The following is a 22,459-nucleotide window of genomic DNA, read 5'->3' on the forward strand; positions in this document are numbered from 1 at the left end:
CAGCTCCCCAGGTGCATAGCATCAATTGATGCAGACACAGACCCCACCCCAAAGGACTCAAGGGTTTTTTTTTCTCTTTTCTGCTGGCCACCCTGAATGAAGTGCAAAAGCTTGAGTTTTAAAGGTGGTAATGCTCAAGTTGTAACTTTGAGCATCTGTTCACACAGTCGTTTCCTTCCCCTGAGCTCTAATAACCACATAAACTCTTTTTGTCTCCTCTTTTCTCCAGGTCAACAGACTATGGCACTACCTATGAAAAGCTAAATGACAAAGTAGGCCTGAAGACTGTCCTGAGCTACCTTTATGTCAGTCCTACTAACAAGAGGAAGGTAAGGGAGAGCCATTGAGCTGGTAGCTGTAGAAACAAAATGACGCCATTGTGTTCATACTGAGAGCAGTTATGATCCTAAAGTTAAATCTGTTGGTAATTCACAAGACCTGGAATTTGCCATCTAAGTTGCACTAGTGCAATTCCATGGAAACCAGTAGAACTATGCCTATTTTACTTGTGATGGGGACGGAGTGCTTAATTTCCTGCTCAGTGTGTTAGAGAAATAAAACAGTTGCTTTTATTTGCTTCTGACTGTTACAACTTTAAAGAAGATGAATTCAAATGTTTCTGGGACTAAAGGCATTTATTTCTGCATTTGAGTCTTTTCCCCTTTATACTTTCCCTAGCTAGGAGTTGGAGGTAAAGATGTAAATGACCTTTTCATTGGTTACATCATGTAAGGGGGCTGAAAGCAGAGTATGCCTGGGAGAGTGGGTGAGAGACCTAAAATTTGATTTGAATGTGTAGGAGAGAAGATGAGGTTATAGCTTTCAAACCCCCTGCTCATGTTTCCCACGTGATGCAATTAGGGCTGCAGCTGGCTCAGAGCACAGCCCAGGATTTAATTCTCAGTGCCTTTTTGGTTTAAAATTATTGCCTTGTGTTGATTCAAGGGAGGTAGTGGGACAAAGACGCTCTCAGCTACCCACGGAAATCAATGTGCGAGGGCTGCAGTAAGTAATTGCTGGCAGTGGAGTGTTGTTTGGATGGGGTACAGCCCATTCGGCTTGATGCTTTCCAAACTGCCCATCTCCAGTCTCCATCGATAGGTTTCCAAACCAATATTTTGGTACTTGTACCATTCTTACTACTACTATTGTGTTTTCCATCGCTGGTCAGTCTACATAGGTTTCAAGTTTGATGTTTCTTTCAGTGTTTGCAATCTTAAGGCAGTCATAGCTCTGACTACTGTTGGCAACAATGTGTGTGTGTTTAGATGTATAGAGAAGAGAAAGAGTGCAGTGGGCAGGGGTCAGCTTATATTTTTTTCTCGTGCAGAAGCTGAATTATTGTGACAACTACTTTAACTTCTTTTTTCTGAGCAAAATGGAATGAAGATGTTTCGTAATGAGCTCTCCTGACCTTCGCATCCCTCCCATATCCAATACAGTGGGCATTGAACAGTTAATTCTTTTTCCTTCTTTTTCCAAAGCAACTCTGCCCACCCAAAATCAGAGGCAATATGCTCAGTTACAAATTCTACATCACTGGTGTAAAGTCTCCCTCACAAATTGGAGCACTAGGATATATGATTATCTCCTAGCAATTTCTCAAGCTATCGAGCTTTACAGATTATCAGTCTTTTCTCTCTTTTTTTTATTAGTAACACCTACGTTTCATCATATAGTGGCATGCAGGCCTATCTTTACCTGCTGGTTTTGTATTTCAGATGACAATTAAAAAAAATTTTTTTTGGTCTTATGTCTTAAGGAAATGATTTTTGGACCTATCTGTCTTCCCTCTTTTCCTCCCTTCTGAAAAATCTTTTGAAATGAAGAGACAAGCTGTAAGAAAAACCTGTAGGAAACCAGCTTCAGTGCTGGCTGCTGTGGGAACAACTTGTTTCCGTTCTTTCAACCTCTGCTAAATATACGGGCACTGTTACTGTGCATGGTTAAACAGCTGATTTGTCTGAACCTGGAGCTCACTCTGCTTTGACCGTCAAAGCAATTCCAAACATCCATGCAGCATTTGAAAAATGCCTGAAGAAGATGTCACTGGATTGGAGCATCTGGGATTTGTCAGATTCAATTTCAGGTTTGTTGCCCACCCATCCCTTACAGATTCATGAGGTTGTGCACTGTAAAAAATGCACTTGGGTTGTAATCTTCTCCAGGTCTCTCTGGGTGAATGTTGTTACCGTGGCCTGCAGGGTAAGCAGCATGTTTTTGCTGGGTTCCTGAGGATAACCATCAATAATGAATCACAAAGCAGTAGGTGAATCACTTGCACCCCAGTAGAGAAAGTCCAGACCCCTTGTGTTTCACCACTAGCAGCACAAGTGTTGCCTAGTTGCACACAATACAGTGATCTGTTGTGAGCCTCAAAAGTAGGTCTTTGAGGCAATAAACCGGAGGGAGATACCAAAAGTAACACATGTGCACAGGGCCTGTGTGCACACAGTGAATTGTGCAGACCTTTTCCAGGCAAAATCTTTTCTCCTGAGGTATTTGGCTGCCAGGTACTGATTGGATCCTGCATGCCTTGCAGCTCCTGTCGATTTTTGATGGGTTTGCACACTGGTGCTAGCCCTGTCTGCTCATTAGTGTTTAGAGGATTAGCAGTTACTTGGAGGAGGAGAAAAGCTTTCCATACATTCATTCCTAATTGATTTACTAGTGAGAAGGATAATTACCTCTTAGCTACCCTGCAGAACTACAGTGGGAATTACCTGTCAGATTTCTTTGAAGACCCAAAATGCTTCTCTTCAGCTGTTAAATAGGAATTATGCGTTCAGCCAAATGCCAGTTATATAAACATCATTTACCTGAATTGTGGCATAACCCTGGGCTCAATTTTGAGGCAAGAGGATTTAAATGCTGACTTTTTTCTTTTTTCTTTTAAAAGGTTTTTGTTTCTGATTTCTTTTTTGAAAATTTTTGGTCAGAATATTGTAAGTTTTTTGGCAGCTTCAGCTGTATTTTTCTGCTCAGTGCTGCCAGGTCGTGGTGGGACACTGAGTTCTCCATACCGACATCTCTGCTTATTGCAATATAGGGAATCAGATGAGGCCAGAGTTGAAATGCAGCGACTGAGCAGCTGGGTCAGGCATGGCTACAACCCGTGGTCTGGGAGCCTCTGTCATTCCCCTTCTCTCCTAGCCCTGGGAAAACCACGCCTGATGCATGCCTTACCCTCCTGAATTATGGCACTCCAACACCCTTTCTTACAAAGTGGATTCCTTTCTGGAAGAAAAAATGAACTTAGTGTAGGAATGATTTGGTGAAATTCTGGAATATGTGCTACACATGGAGGTCAGACTTGATGACCTAATGGCTCTTTAGGCCTTGAAGTATTTAATTCTCTTTGGGTTTTATTCTGCTCCTAACAAAGTTAATGTCTGAGCATCTGCTGTATAACATTGACAGCAAAAGCAAATCCCCAGTTAGCATCATGTATTGTTGGCCTTCCTCTTTTAAGCTAAACACTCTTGTTTCAGTTTGAGTTGTATAGTTAGTTGGTTTTATTTATGTCATGTTCTCTTTAGGCTTCCTTCTAAGCTGCTCCTGTGTGTGTCTCCCATTCCTAACTGGAGAGCCCCAGCAAGGTGTTGAATATTACCCCTGTCTGTATTTGGTGTCCTGCTGAGTATTGAAATGTCTTTCCTGACTTAGCAGACTGGAAAATGCTGGAGCAGCCTGGAAGCAGCTGGTCCTTCAGTCCTGCCCTTTGCTCCTCAGTGAAACACGTCAGTCACTAGTGTTTATCAGTGGGCAAAATCACTGTGGAGAAATCGTGTCTTTGTCCGTGAAGAGGAAAGAGGCAGCTGAGAGGGGAAGAATTGAAGAAACACAATCTCTACGGTTATTGTGGTGATAAATCCTGGACAGCCTTGATTCTCCCTGGACACCTCTTGGCTGTGCTAGTGTTTGGCACTCAGACGCCAGATTTAGCCTATGTATCTTCCTTGGTTTTACGTGTTGCCACTGGGAGATATCAACCCTCCGCAGAGTTAACCAAGGCACAGAGCTGCCTAGCCAAGACTGAGCTGAAGTGGCTCTGGCTGTGTCCCCACATGGTGCCGGGCAGAGGCAGGGCTGGGTCCCAGAGAGCCTGCTCCCAGCTGCTGACCCTGCCTGCTGATGGCTGGTTTTGGAGCTGGGATAGGGATTGTCCGTTTCGTAGAAATCACAAGAAAGTATTTGGAAAATGCACTTTGCCATTGTGTAATTTGAGGTTTGCGGTTATAATTAGATCAATATAACACCATGCAGATACCAAAGGAAGTTGCTGAGAATACTTCTTCCCAGCTATGATTCCTCTTGCCTCTCAAGCATCATAGCTAGTGATCAGGGCCAGCTTGGTGATCTGAGAGCACCCATGATTTGAAATGAGACCACCCTGAAGTGCCAACACAAGGAAACAGTCAAGAAGGCTGCAGCCCACTGTGAATCTGTAGCCTCTGGCTGCACTGGAGCTGAAACCCTTCCTGCGGTGAGCCAGGGCTATTTCATCTTCCTGTGGAGAAGTTGTACTGCTAATTCCCTTCTCCTAAGAACTAACAAACGCAGGGTTTCACAACACTCTGCAACCGTGCGTACAGCCTCTGCTGCTGGGAGCTGAAACTGCCAGACTTGTATCTGCTCTCCTGCAGATACTTGGGTTGTTTCTTCTTTCACTTGCCCATTAGGGACTTGTATTTGGATCAGTAAAATCTGCATTGAGTTCTCATTAATACTATGAAATTCCAGGTGATCATTAAACCTAGCAGTTGGACAACTCTGAAGTCCTGGGGGCTATGGCTTTTTTAAGAGTTACTGTTTTCAGCCCTGCTGAGAAGCCAGGTGCCTGCAGTTTTGACACTTCTGCCACCATGAAGATGCTCTAATAGGCAGAGCATATTCCAGGGCACATCTTCCCCTTCAGTGCATCTGCCCACCCAGCTGTTTGCCTGAGAGACCACATGAAGAAGCATCTGCTTTGCCCGATTGACACATAGGTTGCAACAAGCCTGATAATTCTGTGGTGAACTTCAGAAAGGAGAAACTTTGGTATTTGTTTAGCAATACCTCTTCCTTACAGATGAATGGGATTTAAGGGCAGATGGTCGAGTGCTCTAAAAAGCTGAGATTTGCCAAATGCATAGCTTTGGCTTTTCTACCCTGTAGCCTCTTGCTTGTCTTTAGGGATATGACAAAAGGCTGCTTACTCTCTGCTGGGCAGAGATCTCAGTTCCCTGCTGACCTTTAATTTAATGCTATATTTTGGGTTCTAGTTACATTTTACTAGAGGCAGATTTTCACAGCAATCTGGGAATTAGAATTGCTTATTTCTTCCAAAGCACTAAGGGAAAAACTGTCTTCTATTGAAATAAGAACATTTCTCTTGACTTTTTAAATTCCCATTTTCTTTCTATCTATTTTTTTTTTTCTTTTTGGTTGTTGAAAACTTTCTTTTAGAAAACTGGATAATTTTCACAAAAAATTAAGCCTATGATTCTTTGACTAACTGCCTGCGCTTCAAAATGACACTGTTTGGAGCTGAAGTGCTGCAAGTCCCTATTTTCTAGCATGGGTTGGTCTGCTGGGTAAGATCCCCTATCCCAAAAACATTTGCTTTCTTCTCGGTTGCCAATAACAGGATTCATTTTAGAATTGATGCCTTGCAGAAGGATGCAAAGTCCTTCCAAAGAATGGAGAAAGAAGATGAGAATGGAAGTCCCATATATCTGAAGCACTGCTTCTTTCAGGCACCGAGGTGCCATTTTGAATCTCAAGGAATTTTTGAACCATAGATTTCATGTCTTACTTTTTCCATGAGATGTTCTGTGAAGAGTGCATATTCTTGATGAAGGTGGTGTTTAGTTGAAAACCCAGTTTTCACTATGAAACTTTTATCTTTGCTCTTGGGATTCCTGTGAAGGTTGAGAAGATGGAGTTAAAAAGTATTTAAAAGAAACAGAGGAGAGGAAAGAGGAAGAGAATGACACCTCTGACAAAATGAAACCAAAAACCACTTGCCTGTGTATAGTATTGCTCAGATGAGATGTGGATAAACGCGAGGTCCTGATTCCATTTAAGATCCAGGGTGACAGTTCTGATGTCTTAGAAATACCTTCCTTCATGAATTTGCTTTGCAATTCAATTGGATGCAGTCATCTTTAGCTTTTTTCCTGCGCTGTTACTATCGTTGTACGTGATAACTTGAAGAATTACAAGGTGTGTAGTCTTTTTTGCTGACTGTCTGTACAGAAATATCACCCTGGTGCAGTGATTGAAATGAGGATTCCCCCCATTTTTCCCTTATACCAGAACTGAAGCATTAGAGATTTTATTTATAGATGGACCTTCTAGTAAGCAATTTGAACAGTAGCTGCAAACAGCATAAAGCAGAAATAGTTACGGTGCTCAGTTAAGGAGCTTTGAGAAAATGGTTTTGCAGACTGTTTTCCCAGTTGTCGTAGAGTCAAAATGGAGGGGCAGTCCAAATCAGTAAAGCTATAAAAGCTGAAGGCATGCCACTCCTCTCATACCTAGTCATGCCTCTGAATGAGAAATGTTTAGAGGTTTTTGGAGAGTTAGAAGCTCTGAAAGCTAAGTCTAAATAGGTTTGTTTGTTTCTGTGCAGCTTCTTGGGGATGAAGTGCAGGAACTGTTTATGAGTTGGCAGAGCGCAATGCTGCGTTGCATTTCAGGTTAATGAAGGAAGAAGTGACTGTAATATTGACATTGCAGAGGAATGCATCTACCTGACTGGAAACTAGCTAGCACATTGGGAGTGACACCTCCTGTTATGGAAGCTGGAGATCCTAAATGAATGCATGTTGCTTTGACCTCCTCTTTATTTCTTCTTGCTCGCTTGGAGAGTAACTGAGAGCAAATCCTGTCCTGGCCTCAGTATCTCCAAAGGGAATTACTTAGCTGTGATTGGAACCTCAGGGCAGAGCAATGGTCCGAACTGATTTTGGTTTTGCCTTAATTTCTCAGTTCATTTGATCCCAAAGGGAATTCCAGAGCATTTTGTTTTCTTCTTACTCATCAGATGTGTGAAAGGCTGATGAGGTAGAGGTTCCAGCATGCACCTGATGCTTGCTAACCTAGCCTGAACTGAGCTGCCATCCTTTACCGCAGCTCCCATTAGTCATCTGCTGCTTTTTCCTAAGATTGCATCCCAAGCTATCAGTGAGGAACTGAGCTCTGAAGTATCCTAAAGCCATTTGGCAGATGGAAGGTTTCTTTGGACCCTTTTTCCTTATTATGCTGACACTGTGATAAACAGCATGTGCTGCAGACTGGCACTTGCTGATGAGATCTCAAAGAATGTATTTATAACACAAAGACAACGAGGCTGTGTTAGAGCTACAGGGCAGGAGTGGTAGAACTAGTTGTTTCTACTGTCTTTTATCCCTAATCTTTCTCTTCAACTCAATGAAATACAGTTACTAAATAGCTCTTGGTTTTCCAGCTGCCATTACCAGGGCCTAAATTACCTGAGCTGCAAATGCAGTTGTAATCATCTCTTTGTGTACGTCCTCTCTGGACCTATTGAACTGTGTATGATCTTCCTGTGCTTCTCAGCACTCCAAAAACCATGCTGCCCAGTCCAGAGGCTATGTGGGCAGAACCTGCCTACTGCTGTACAGGAAAGGCTGGAGGTCTGAAACAGAGCATCTGGGTTAGCTGAACTCAGATTTGTCTGCTCTGGTTATGCCAGTGGATTGTACAAATGTGACTGTGATCTGGTTAACATCGCAGTATATCCTATCTTCTAAATACACTTCAGGGACAGCCACTGTCTGTCTCCAGAACTGACAATTTAAATAGAAGAATAAAATGTGAATGAAGAAGCAATATTTTTCTTCACTTACTGATGAAACTAAGATGATTTCCTGAAGGTCACCCACAGCATCCACGGCAGAGTCAGAGAATACGTGACATGACGTGTTTTATCTACAAGGTGCAGTCTTGTGAGCTGTTGTGCATGGGGTTCTCTCTATTTGTCCAATTAATTCAGCTTGCATTTGTCACCTGAGAAAAGAGAATTTTTGTAAATGTTTGCAGAACCATGACCTGAAAGTGCATGAAAGAAATCTCCTGAGTTATAGATATATTCTATTACTTAGAGAAGAGGACTTTAGGAATTTCTCCTTCTGAAGGGTTTTTTAGTGTGTCTTTTGCATTAAGAAAGTCATGTTTTCAGAGTAGGTTTCTCTGACCTTTCCTATGTAAGAAATATAGTTTCCTGATGCTGGATGACTTTGTTTATTAGTGTTTTAAGCATGATTCAAGATCAATGAATGGAAGATGTTGAGATGTGATGGCAAAATATGAGTGTTACCCTTAAAATATAGGGTCTTTTTCAGTATGCCCAAATAAGTGTGTTTTGGTTTTTGTTTTAATTATTATTACTACAATAATTGGGTATTGTGCCTCCTTGTGAATCTTTGTAGTCAAGGAGCTCCTGTGAGAGAGAGCTCTGCCCTGCTTCAGCCTGGGTCTGTGGGGCCTGGCCTGACCTGTAGGCTCTTGTACTTAAAGAAGGAACAAACTCATATCTGTTTGTTTGCAGGTTTTAGTTTTACTACTTCTGACTTGACATAAATCATGGAGATAAATGGAGGTTGTATACGATCTGTGGTCTGGGATATGACCATTTGTCAGCACAGAATTGGGACCCGAGCTTATGAGAGATCCCCAAGGAAGCTTTCTCCATTCTTAAACAGGGGCACTCTGATCTTTGTACTCCAGTGAGGGCTGGCCCTCGGTATGCATGAACATGAAAACTGGAGATTCCTGGGGCTTTTTCAGTTAATTCTCTGAAAAAGCAGATGCATTACAAAACAAACAAAGAAAAAACCCCACTGAACCTCACCCGCTGCTTGTCAGCTGTTTCTAAAAATAAACACAATTGAGATAATTAACAAAATGTTCACATATGGCATTATTTAGTGGGGGTGGCGGGGAGAGGGTTAGAAGAGAGATGGGTATCTGTTTCTGTTTATATGTATCTTAAAGATACTACATCGAAAGCCATCGTTTCACTGTTCATGAAGAAAAAAAATGTTCATGTATTATGAAACTCCAGAATTAGGGTTGCCTGTGTGTGCACTTATGCCTCTCCATTTCATCTCTTTGTATTGTGTCTTTGTACTTATGTATTCCAAGAGCTTTTACTTGCATTTTTCATAGGTTTCTGAACTCATTTAATATACTTTTCGTTAGTGCTGAGGTAAGTATTTAAAGCGAATGGAAAACTAATGCAGGATTTAATTAATAAAGATAGGGAATAAATTGAGGGCTGTCTGAGTTGGTTTGATGAAAAATGTTTTGTTAAATAAATGTCATTTTAGTCTTCACAGATATTGCAAGTCTGGTTGATAAAAGTAAGCATGTAGACACAAGATGAATAAGTAAAATAAGACAAAAGCAGCCAAACACCTGCTGTGTCATTTATCCACCAAGGACTGGAACTGTGATGCTGAAATCCCTGCTTAGATGCTGCCTGGGGCTTTGGGAAAAAATCGGCCGCTTGAATGAAAGCAGGCACAGATTTCAGGAGAAGGCAAACCAGAATTCAAACTTTTTGGACTTGACTTACTTACCATGCACACTTCCCTTGTGTGAGGCTGCTTTGTGTGCAAGAACTGAGTGGGTGAGCAGTGTTTGTTTGGCATTGTTTGTGGATGGTAAATGTAGGTATCTACCACTTTAAATATACAATTCCCAGCCCCATCATCCTCCAAAAACCCTAAAATTGGTTGAAGAGGGTATCACTGCATTTCGTTGTCTACTGGAATGGCTGGAGTTTCAAATTGTGAGGAGGAAAGATGAGAGAAACCTAAGCCAACATGTCAGCATTATTTTTATAGGCCATTCAAATAATGTTTGGGGGAAAAAAAAAGGCCAGTTATCAGGTAAGAGTCAGCTTGGCAGGGTACTGGTGCACATCTATGACAGGGCTGCCTTGTTTGGCTTCCTAAAAGTCAGTCCATCTCCTCTGTTGCTCTCTGCCTGCTTCGCCTTGTATTGCTAGCGTCAGGGCCCTACAGAGCCTTTGGGATGATACGAGGTCGTAAAGAGAAGAGTTGAGGTAAAACCGGAAAGGTCACATCCACATTTAGATGTAGACTTCCCAGAGCTGGCTGTCAGTATTTAATAAAGAGGTCATTTGCTCTAATTTAGCCAGCAAGTGTTAAAGGACAGATCAGAACTTATAACATCCACTAAAATAAATCTGCAATTTTGTTACTTAGCATGGCCGTTGCCTTTATGAAGTGGGCAGAGTGGACTTGTGTGAGTTTCAGAGTGCCCTGCCTTGGTTACGGGGACAAAGAGGGGCTGTCAGGATGCATCGCCTTGTAAGGGGCTACCTGTACTTAACACCCAGCCTGTAAGCAGGGCGGACACAGCTGCAGATCCTGATGTAGGGCAGGTTTATGAGACTTCCTTCCTTTCTCCACCCTCCCTACCTCTCTATGAAACATGGACATCTCCTTTACTGCTACAGCTCCAATAATATATTAATTTATGAAGTATGAAAAATGAGGTAGTTTTGAATTAACGAGGAGGGGAATGGTGCTTCACAGACAGCAGGATAATCAATCAATAATAATGAGTCAGCATGTCCTGTTATTAAAAAGGAGGAAAAATAATAGAATGGGTGGAGAGCTGCTCTTGGAAAAGGGGCAAATGGGTCCTTTTGAGGACTGCATAATGCTCTGACCTTGATCTTTAGTGATGAGAGCTGGTTCACCAGGACACAGTTATTTTTCTTTGAGGAAAATCCTCCCCTCCACCCCCTGCCAACCCCAATCCCCAAACCCACTAATCTGTAGCAAAATGTCTTTTTATTTCATTCTTTTCCAAAGTGAAAAATAGAGAAATTAATCATTACTCATTGAGTGACTTCTCATTTTTAACAGAATATATTAGCAGAGTCCGCAGGGTGCATGATGGCCACTGTCTCAGTTTCTGCCATATACACGTCTGCCTCTTATAGTGTAAATGCAGTAGCTCTAATTTCAGCTCTGATGTGATCAATTCTGTGTAAAATGCTTTATCCCAAGCAGCACTGTAAATCCTGGAAGCCCTTGTCTGGCTGTGTTAGGAGCAGTTTTTCTTTGACATGGAGCTTGGCTGGGCTAGATCTTAAAGGAACACTCAGCACACCTCAGAATGCTTGAGGCTTCTTTTTGCACTGCCCAGAGTTCATTGCAATTGACTCTATCCATCCTTAAATGCCTTTTTTCATTGTATACAGGCAGACGTTGTTGGACTCTGAAAGTAATGATGGGGATTGTTTCAGTGTTGCACAGATGAAGTTGGAGGAAACGCAGGCTGTAGGTTTTTTTTACAGTGTGGATCTGAGGAATCCACACTTAGCCCAGTCCTTATGTCTCTGTCTGAGGAGACATAGGTGCTGCCTTTTGCAGTGGGCCCCACAATATTTTAATTTTCTGTTGCAACAAATCAAGTTGTCCTTTTTCTGACAAAAAAACTTGTCTGACATCTTTTTGCCTCCCTTGGAGCCATTCCATTGCAGGCCAACGTGACCCTTAAGAATGACTGCAAGAAAACAACAAAACTTATGAAGCAGCTGAGCTCACGGAGATGAGTGGCAATGGAATGGAGGCAATGAACGTAGTACTCTGGACCTGGAAATGGATGGAAAGATAGAGTCAGCTTGTCAGTTCTCTGACTTTTGCCAATTGATTCCTAAACCAAAGTGTCAGGGTTGTACTGCAGATAAAATCTTTGTCCCCTCTTTCCAATTCTCTTTCCCCTTACACTAGTTCTTCAGGGCACTGCAGTGACCAGGGCTCACGTATGTACATGGAAGGATACAGAAAGGATGTGATTTTTCCCAAAGCTGCAAGGTATCAGTGACCTTGTTGGAACAGAGCATAGTGGCTGTGGTTTGCAGTCACTTGGGCAGTCATTAACCTCTTGGTGTGTAATTGCAGACAAGACTTCTATCATAAACCTGCAAAGACTGTATCATTGGGGCTAATTTTGCAAATGTAATGGAAAATGCCACAGCCAGTGAGCTAGCTGGAAGTGGTGAATCCTGTTCCTACGTCCTGAACCTTCCTATATATTAGGATCTCTGGCACCTGAGTTAGTATGTGGTGCTTGCAACCACAGTGGATAGCTTAGAGCTGACTGCTACCATGCAGACCACTGCAATGCCATCATGTTTTCTAACTTTAACCTTTAATTTTTGGGGGCCTCAGCCTTCCATCCAGAAAAGGGATAGACCTTGTCCTACCTGCTCAGCTTCCACCAGTGGGGGATATTAGGAAAAGAAGTACATTAGGGCCAGCAGGACCAGGGCAGTGATTGTCCCCCTGTACTTGGCACTGGTGAGGCTGCACCTCGAATACTGTGTCCAGTTTTGGGCCCCTCACTACAAGACAGACATTGACGTGCTGGAGCGAGTCCAGAGAAGGGCAGCGAAGCTGGTGAAGAGTCTGGAGCACAAGTCTGATGAGGAGCGGCTGAGGGAACTGGGGTTGTTTAGCCTGGAGAAGAGGAGGCTGAGGGGAGACCTTATCGCTCTGTACAACTGCCTGAAAGGAGGTTGTAGCAAGGTGGGGGTCGGTCTCTTCTCCCAAGTAACAAATGATTGGACAAGAGGAAATGGCTTCAAGTTGCGCCAGAGGAGGTTTAGATTGGATATAAGGAAAATTTTCTTCACCAAAAGGGCTATCAAGCACTGGAACAGGCTGCCCAGGAAGTGATTGAGTCACCATCCCTGGAGGTATTTAAAAGACATGTAGATGTGCTGCTTAGGGACATGGTTTAGTGGTGGTCTTGGCCGTGCTAGGTTAATGGTTTGACTTGATGATCGTAAAGGTCCTTTCCAACCTAAATGATTCTCTGATTCTATGACATGAGTAATAGATGCTAGGTAAGTAAATTGAGATAGATCATTAGCATCTGGATGTGAACATTGATAAAGCTGACTGTTGTCTATGTTCTCTCTGCAATCTGACTAAAAAGCAGAAAAATAAAGTGCGTAAGCAGTGGAGAAGCAATGATGCATTTAAAATTGTATTCAGGTTTAATAGCCTCAAGGGAGATGCATAATACAATTTTTATTTTTCTAAAGAGTCATGAAATATTCTACTGTCCTCAAATGAAATAGACTGCTATATATGGGCTGCAAAAGTTTACCCCCATTAGTAAGTCTCCATGCACATCTCTCTGTTTTCTGTAATGGGGCAACTACTGTGAGTAAACTTATTCCCACATGTAAAGTGTTCTCCCAAGTGAGACCTATAATCAGAGGAGTGTTTTTATATAAATGGTGTTCTCAGTTCCAGCAGCTGTGGTGCACACAGTGTCTCCTTACTGATAACATTATTTTCTGTAACTATTTCTGCTTACACGGTAAGTTACCATAATGGTGAAAATTACTTTGTAGTTCTATAGACAATAGCACAACCATGCATTTACTCAAATAACATATAATTATAACAGTGAATGCTGCTTTTCTCTTTCTGTGCGCACAGTTTGGGATCAGAGCTGTTCCCTGCCACTAGAAAAAGCTGTTGACCACAAAACAATGTGTCAGATGTTGCAACAGTTGGGGATTTCCTGTGTAGAATCGAGAACAGTAAAAAGGCATCATGCAGAACTACACTATGCAGAAGCTTTACATTTATCTTCTGCTGATTTTTCTGTCTGTTTTTCCTGTGAAAGCACTGGTTGTCGCCTAAGGTCACCAGCCAGGGTTTCTGCTACTTCTGGTCCAGGCCCAGTCAGAGGAGTGCTGGTCAAACTGGATATATACAAAACAGCCATAAGTGGTGATGCTTGTAACCCATTTGGCAGTTTGTAGAGGGGAACTATGCATGAACATGCTGTGATATGGAAAAGCTGTTGGCAAAATAGCTGAACAACACGCAACACCAAAGTAACCTCAGGAAGGTGGGAATACTGTGGCAGAGGACTTTGCTCTGATGATCTGTGGGGAGCTGGAGAATGTACAGCTGTAACAAGAGTATAATGGGGTGGAGTAACCTTGGGTAAACTCTGCCTTGCTGTGACAATGAAAAGGTTTTACAACCAAGCATGTGGCTGTTGCCAATCAGTCACTCTTTGCCAGGTCAAACACATGCTTTTTGGATGGCTTCCATCCCCGCTGGCACCTGAAATTTAACAAGCAAATGCTTGCTGTGCCTTGTAATTAAAAGTGAAAAGTACATGTGTCCAGTGCCAAAAAGACAAGAGAAAGCGGGGAGACATGTTGTTCTGACCTGCTTAGCAATAAAACAAAGATGAGGCGTTCTGCTTTGTTAGGTCTAGTCGGATGGCTTATTCCACTCCCGTGCATGCAAATTGGATCCAACCTGGGATTTGGCATTGTGGGCATGGTAGGATGGCAGCCTTAGAATATCTGAGCTCTTTTCTCAGCTCCTATTTTGCCTAAGCCTTACAGTCATGATATATTTTCACTTCCCACTTGCCAAGGAGGATGGCAGAGTGGTTTTCCTTGAGGGGCGCTTGCTCTGTATCCAATTTAGCCTTGATTTGCTCCTGATTCTCAGGGCATCCTGCAAGGTGCAGCTGTGCTCTTGTGCAGCTGTTAGAGGTGGTAATTAAATGAAGTTTTTTCTCCATAGGGGATGGGGAGTGTGAGCTTGGAATTGTGTGAAGTGTTTTGTTTTGGTATGGCAATTTATAGCAGGTATGGCTGCATAGCCTGTTTTGATTTTTGTACAAATCTGAACAATTAATTGTAATTGTAATCTGGATATAATTAGATATGAAAAATAATAGAGGTCAGAAAGATCAACCAGAGTTATTTGCTGTAAACAAGCATGGTGGGCTGATGTGCGTCTCCTTAGAGAAGGCAAGGTCATGCTGGTCCTCGTTTGACGTGCTTTTACTAATCTCTTCTCAGAGTTATTCTTGTAAGTACTGGCATATCTCTCCTATGAATTTTTAGACAGGAGGATGATAGATAATTATTCATTTGCCACCAAACTTCTCTATCTCAGAGTCTCTCCAAAGTCTTTCTAGCATCACCATCCTTTTTAATCTTTGCCAGAAGCAAATGAAAGAATTACTGAGATGCTGTCATCTTAAATGTGTACTCTTCCCTGACTGAGCCAACTGTATGTAGCTCTCCTGATTTCAGCTGGAATAGAGTTAATTTTCTTCCTAGTAGCTGGTACAGTGCTGTAGTTTTGGATTTAGTATGAGAGTAATGTTGATAACACACTGATGTTTTAGTTGTTGCTAAGTATTGCTTCCTCTAAGTCAAGGACTTTTCAGTTTCCCATGCTCTGCCAGTGAGGAGGTGCACAAGAAGCTGGGAGGGAGCACAGCCAGGACAGCTGACCTGGACTAGACAAGGGGATATTCCATACCATAGAACATCATGCCCAGTATAGGAACTGGGGGAGTTGGCCGGTAGGGCCTGATTGCTGCTCAGGGACTGGCTGGGCATTGGTCAGCAGGTGGTGAGCAATTGTATTGTGCATTACTTGTCTTTCTTGGGTTTTATTTCTCTCTCTCTTTTTGTTATCTCCCTTTTCATTGCTACTATTATTATATTCTATTTCGATTATTAAATTGTTCTTATCTCAGCCCATGGGTTTTGTCTCTTTTTCCAATTCTCCCCATTGTGCTGGGACAGGGGGCAGGAGTAAGTGAGCGGCTGTGTGGTACTTAGTTACTGACTGAGCTTAAACCACGTCAGTAGCATATACTGGGACTATATATTCCAATTGTGTGTTTAGTGTCTGACTGTAATACTAGTATCTTATGTGTGTAAATTATTCATCCTCACAGGCCAGACTTAACGCTCCCTTGGACTGCTGGTTCCAAGTTCTGTTGAGACAAGGCACGCATTGGGTTGGTTATAGCTAGAAATCTTAGTTTTATTTCTGACAGTGCCAGGATTCTGCTGAGGGGCTTTTCAAATGAACAGTGAACCTAGGGTTTGTGTACTTAACAGTGGTGGGGAGAATGTACCCTTCGGACAGCAGATTTATGCTTGCATAATTTCTGATTGACAAAATGGTCTTGATATCTATGCAAAATATTGTTGCGTTGCAGCTTACGAAACTTATAATGAAACTTGCTCTCAGTTTTGAAGATGGGCTGTCTAAATATATATAACAATGGGACACTAAAATAATTACATGTGGCATTTCAGAAGAGGATTTGATATTCATAGAAATGAACAAGTACCCCATTGATGTCCTCTTTTGTGTTGCAGTATCATGAGAAGACTCTACTGTTTTAGGTAAAAAAAAAAAGTTTTAATTTTATAGCTCATTACTTTCTACCTTTCTCTCTTCTTTCATGTACCCTCTACCAAAGACAAAATGTTCTGCAAAGACATAGGACCTGCATGTAACCTGAACAGCATGATGTGCTCTGATCATTCTCTCTCAGTGCTGGAAAGATGGGGAACCCAGAGATGAGGTCCCCCTGACTTAAATGTCAGAGATCTATGCTGTCTTCTCAAACCAACTCACTGGAGTACACAGCTGGAGGAGTCTATGGAGGAGGTCCTTCACAGGAGTTGGATGCTTACAGAAATAGCTGTTGATATCTGGAAAGTTTAGTGACAAGCAATGGGATTCTGCAGAGTAGAGATTGGCTTGTAATTACAGGGAAGTTCTGATGGGAAGGAAGTTCTGGAGAGAGGTTAGCATGAAGTGCCTGAAAGGTCTTGAGAGAGCTATTTGGTTCTTTGGTCACAGTACATATAATGCAGACCCGATGCAAAAGTCTCAGGAAACTCTATTTCATTGCTCAGTTTCTATGGGTGTCTGACTCATTTTTCATTATCCAGTAATAAATACAGTAGTGAAAGTCACCTTTAACACTTAAAGATTGCTTGGATTTTATGGGATTGTATTGAAGTGAGTGCCAAGGTATAAAAGCCTTATGGTTGAGGTACTTTTATAACACATGCTTCATAAACCCTTATAAAGTGAGTGCAGTTCACTTCATCCTTTAAGATTACTGCGTTATGGTTCTGAGAGATGGTGATCTGGTGCTATATTCATTAATTAAATCTGTTATTAATGTTAAATTTCGGGCAATAAGAAGTGAAGTTACAAGAAGTTGAAATGGGGTAAGTCCAGATAATTTACCTCTCCTGAAAACTCAGTGTATCTTTACTGCTTGGCTGATGCACACAGGTTGTCCATAACATTAAGGAAGTTTTAGAGCCATGTGAAGCAAGGAGGAGCCCCAAATCTGGGCTACTCTGTAACACAAGGGATTGCAATGAATGTTTTCCTTGAGGAATGTAAATTTAGTAATTATGTGGAAGCTGTTGGCCTCTTCATGGCTGTCTTGTTTGGCTTCCCAAGAGCAAATGCCCCTCTCATCATGGCTGCTGATGACTAAGTAATGGGGTGGGTTGCTTTACTTGTATGTGAATAAATAGGATTTCTCTCTAAAGCAGGTTCTTATCACTGCCATCTCCCATTTTTTGCTGTCTGACTGATATGCTGGTCTTAGTGACTGGAAAGTAGAGCTTGGCTTTACAGGGCAGTGAGCAGGTATCTAGCCATTTCTGAACATCTTCTTTAAAAGTTTGTGTAAAGTTAAAGTGTGCTTTCTAAATCAGTGCAAATCACACAAAGATATTTTTTTAGCTTAATGCTGATTTGTATGGGTGTTACTTTTGCTGGTAAGTAGACAGTTACTTATGATACCAGTACATTTTTGTCTCGGAGAGGTTGGGGCTGGTTTAATGAAACTGAATTTTTTTAATTGAACTGACATGTGGTGAGGAAAGAAGAAAAAAGAATGAGATTTTCTTTGCAATGAGTTGCATGTGTGCTTCATGGGATTGGCATAGAAGGGCTTCAGGTATACTGTGTAACTGTGTTCTAAGAGGTTAAGATTGTGTATACCTCTGAGGGCATCCTTAACCTGCAGAGCAAGTAAATTGCAGTAATGATGTAGGAGTGAGGAAGAGGGGAGGGGAAAGAATAACCAAATATTTGCCAGTGAGAAATTTCATATGGTCAAACTTTTAATCTAAATGCTTCAGCAGTAAAAAATTACTTTTCCTATAAGAGATTTTTAAACTATTCACTTTGAACATACTTGTGATGAACTGATGTTTTGAAGAAAGAAAATTATTTTTGTATCTTTAAGCATTTAAATGTCATTTGATTTTTGGTTTTTCAGTTTCAAGAGGAGGAAAGGACATCATAAGTCCAAACAAAGCAAAAATCCTCCATTTGCATTGACATTTCAGCATAAATTGTTGAAACTTTTTGGCTTTTTAAACTCAAAGCTAATATGGAACTTTGTTGGGAAGTAGGCTTAGCTCCAGAGGTCTTGTGGGACCATACTATTCTTTAAATATTTTACATCAAAAGGGGAAAGCAAAAAAAAAAAAAGCTTTTTTTTTTTTTTTTTAAATCAGATTTCTGTTTTCCTGTTGTTGATATAGATGTAGCCTGGCTTTAGGACAGACTAAGAGTTTTTTTTAGGAAGGACCTAAAGTGCTTCTGAGTTGAGGGTCTAGTGGGAGTAGGCCAAAAAAAAAATTCTTTTCACATGTAAGTTGAGCACATTTCAATATGGAAATCACTGTGAAGCTGTAAACATCAAACCTTAAGTTTCTGTTTTTGCAGCAGTGTTTGTAGCAGAACTACCTTTTCAATTGCAGGAGAGGACAATGCAGTGCTACAGAGCAAATTGCTAATAGTTTGCTAAGGAGCTGGATTTCTTTTGTAGCTATAGAGGCTTGGGTAGCTTGTAGGTGTAATTTTTTTAAAACTGTTTTATTTCTTTCTAGAATAGCATTTTATATAGACGAATGAGAATGTGACTGGGACCTCTGTATGAAAAGTGCATTAAAATGAAGAAGAAAATCAGAAGGCAGTACACAGTGGTTTAATGTTCTCTACTTATTTCTGGGAACAAAAGACATTTGTTTTGAACTTGTCTTCTTTATTCATTTACTGGGATGCTTTCTGCTAATGTAGCTCAGTGGTGCTACTGCTACAGATATTGTACCTATAAAACTTCTCTGTGCTGATTTAAAGAGGTGCACTTTGGTAATGTACAGTGAAAATTTATGTTGGTTGAGAAAAATAAAAGGGTTCAATGAAAACTAATATTTTTATGTGGCACGTTGTTTCATTTTTTTGTTCAGAGGTAGCTTATTAGAAGATTCAACTGTGTACAAACCACATCTCTGTTGTGTTGGGATAACACAGAACAAGGGAGCTAGAGAGGTGGTAAAGCCTTTGAATCTGATGCTATGGATACAGGTAATATGATAGGGGTGGGAGAGTGGTTATTCTTGTGCCTTGGGTGCAGAAGAGGAAGGACAGCAGTGATGTGCCAAGCAGGCCTTCTAATGTGAGGGCAGAGCCGTGAAGGGTACTGAGAGAAGAGCTGAGTGCCAAGCTATAGGGCAGTCTTTGGCATAACTGCAGTAGACAGATTCAGGCAGATACAAACTCAGGCTACCTGTAGCTCCAAGCCAGTAGAATCTGGGCTTGTTGTAGTGTTGTGCCCATGAGAAGCGTGCTAGCTCCTTACTGGTGTAGTTCAATATTCCAGATCACAGTTGTCTTTGTGCCTGGCTAGCTTGGAGCAGAGGGAGAGGAGCGTGTCACCATCTTGACTCACCCGCCTGGACATAGCCTATGTGAAAGCAATACTGAGGAAGATGTTTGTGTTAAACTGGTGACACACCTTGGGTTTTAAACAGGGCAGCAGGAACTCAGGTTCTTAGTTACAAATCCTGCCTTAGCTTTTATTACAGTAGCCCCATCAGAGGACATGCCATTTTAGTGGATTTGTGCTGTGATATGGTGTCACTTTCCTTCCTCCCCACTTCTGCATTAGTTCAGAGCTCCTTTAAGGGTCCTACATGCTCTCCAACAAATATATGTGACTCTTAGCTGCTACTATGGCTTGTGTAACAAATACATCATGGCAGGTATGGGTATGACACCTCCCCTTCTTGTTCTTTACGCCTGCAGCCTGTGCTTATTTCCTGGGATAAATCCCCTTCAAGTATCCAGAGCTGGATGTGTTTCCTGATCACGTGCCAAAGATTTCAGTCCGTACATTGTAGTTTATGTTGTTCTTGCAAGGTGGCCTCTCTGAATCATCTCCCTTCTATGTGTGTCCCTTCTAGCTGGTGTCTGGTGTTCTCCTGAAAGGGAGTTCATTCAGAACAGCTGTGTATGTGTCATCATTGCCCCCAAAGCTCCTGCTTTAAAGGAGATACAGCACATACCAGACAGCTCTCTTCCTCTGCATTCATCTCCTAAGGAGCTGCCTGAAGTTCAGTCTGATTTTCAGCCTGATTTGTTTTGTCTGGTGCTTGCTGTTCATTGTCCACTGAAATTTGGAGGTCAGGCTATACCCTCTAAAGGAAAAGCGAAGTGATATAAACCACCTCATCGCAAGTATATTTTCAAGGACTTATCTTTCGCAGTAGTCAATCCTGCCTCCCCTTCCTCTCTCCAATTAAACTAGAGAAGACAACAACTGAAAACAATATTTTTTGTATGTATGTGTGTGCATATATATATGTATTCTAGAATGTAGCAAGGTGAAATGTAATTTCCTTTTTAATAAAGGCTGCCATTTAATTTAATATTATAGAAAATGATTAGATCTTAAAAACCTATAAATTACATTTGACAACTCTCTGGTGCTCCTTTGCTATTCCGTATGGCAATTATAAATGGCAACACAGGGTGCTGGCAGAAATGCTCCTTCTGACTGGAGTTTGTTTATTGGCTCTTAATGAAAAGCAATTAATCTAAATCACTACTGGGGTGGATCCTTTGCCCTGGCCCCATAATGAGAAGTGGTGGTTTCAGGCCTTTGACAAATGTCCTGCTATTTCCCCTGCCAAAAGTTGTCCCCTCCTCCCATAGCTTCAAGCAGAAAAAAGACAAACAGTAAAAAAAACCCAAAGCCCAGAGTCTTACACTCTTCTTTTCCTGCTTACCACATAACAAAACTGTGGACATGTCCTAGCTGTATGACTGGTGGTGACCTTTCGTTTTTCACTCTGATTGAGCCTCCTGTTTCTTCCATCCTGCTTTGTGCAGGACCAGCCTTGCCTGGGAGAATGGATGACAACGGAGTGGTTGGGTGTGTTCTTTTCTCTGCTTGAAGAATACAGAGTTGATAGAACTGGGTGAAGGGGGAGTGACTAACATGATGGCACTTACAACAAGGTGTGACTGTTGTTAGGCTCTTGGAGCTCTCCCTCTAGCTCTTAATTTTCCTAGCTTGATGGTTTTATTATTTAATCTTGCAACCACTGTTACCCTTCCAGAGGAACAAATTGCCTGATTTTGTGAACCATCTGGTGGAAACATTGCTTTTTGTGTCTCATCTGACCCATTTCTTGAGCTGTCCACTGAAGTGTTGCAGATTGAGTGTGAAGGGGCAGAGTAGATGTTTTGCAGGTGTACTACGTCAGCCCTATGCAACTGCTGGCTGTCTTGTGCTCCCTATCTGAGGGCAGAACTCTAACAGTGTAACTTTGTAACTTTCTGTGACATCAGGTGGAAAATCTTTTGAATCCTGAAGTATCCTTCCTTTTAAATGTAAGATCCCTCTGGAATATGTTGTTATATTGGCAGTCTTACATTCCTTCTTCCACTCTGTAGAAGCAAGTGATTTTTACTAAACTATGTTATGGTTCTCTGTCTGGCACAGGCAGTGTGCTTTAGATGAACAGGGGTATACTTGGAGGACAAAACGTTTTTGAAGTCTAAGTCACCAGTGACAGAAAAAATATCTTGAAATAGTGGAGAAACCTTTCTTGTTTGGAGCAAAATGAAATACGCATTTTGATCTGATTAGAAAGAAGAAGTGTACCAAAGCTTTCTTCTAGGTGGAGGCCGTCGGGACCTGTTCTCAAGACGAATTCCCAGGGAGTTGGTTGCCTGTAGGATTGTTTCTCATTTCCCATGCTGTGCACCAGAGCACAATGCAAGTGCGCTTTTTCAGGACTTGTGGTGTGGCTTTCTTTGGGAACAGGTGGAGATTGCTTTATGAAGCTGGTAAGCGGTATGTGGGAGGGACGTTGAAGGAGCTCTGAGCTCAAGCTGGGTTCATACAGGTGGCATCACCCTGGGACAACTTTCAGTTCTAGTTTTAAAGGCCCTTTTCATTTCTTAATTGAAAGGATCAGAAACCATTTACATTATATTCACTTTCCCATGGTGACTTCATGAAGTTAATGAGGTGCTTAAGATTAAACAAGTGCTGAAATATTTTGCTTGATCAAGGTCTAACATACCAAGGGTCTTACCATTCCTTGTAACTGATTTTTGCAGTCAAAATTAACGTGTTCCCTATTGCAGTCTTGAAGTTGTAGTTCTGTGAAGTCGGATAAGAAAAGTTAACATAGGCATGTGAGTGTAACAAAACTGCAGTGGATCTCAGCTAGCTGATCATTCTGCAGCTAGCCAAAAAAGGCAGTTCCTGGATCTGTTTT

General features: G+C 41.7%; 1 protein-coding gene across 1 annotated transcript in view; it reads left to right on the forward strand.

Annotated features, from left to right (window-relative positions):
- Positions 1-229: 229 nt before the first annotated feature.
- The window catches only part of SORCS3 (sortilin-related VPS10 domain containing receptor 3), a gene marked incomplete at its 5' end in the record, with an annotated part of 167,062 nt that continues 144,832 nt past the window's right edge, over positions 230-22,459 (forward strand). Inside the window, one exon of the mRNA XM_009703810.1 lies at positions 230-329. Coding sequence (XP_009702112.1) covers positions 230-329 — 100 coding nt within the window. The remainder of the gene's footprint in view (positions 330-22,459) is intronic.

Source organism: Cariama cristata, unplaced genomic scaffold (genome assembly GCF_000690535.1).
Source record: "Cariama cristata isolate BGI_N322 unplaced genomic scaffold, ASM69053v1 scaffold1967, whole genome shotgun sequence".
NCBI lineage: Eukaryota > Metazoa > Chordata > Aves > Cariamiformes > Cariamidae > Cariama > Cariama cristata.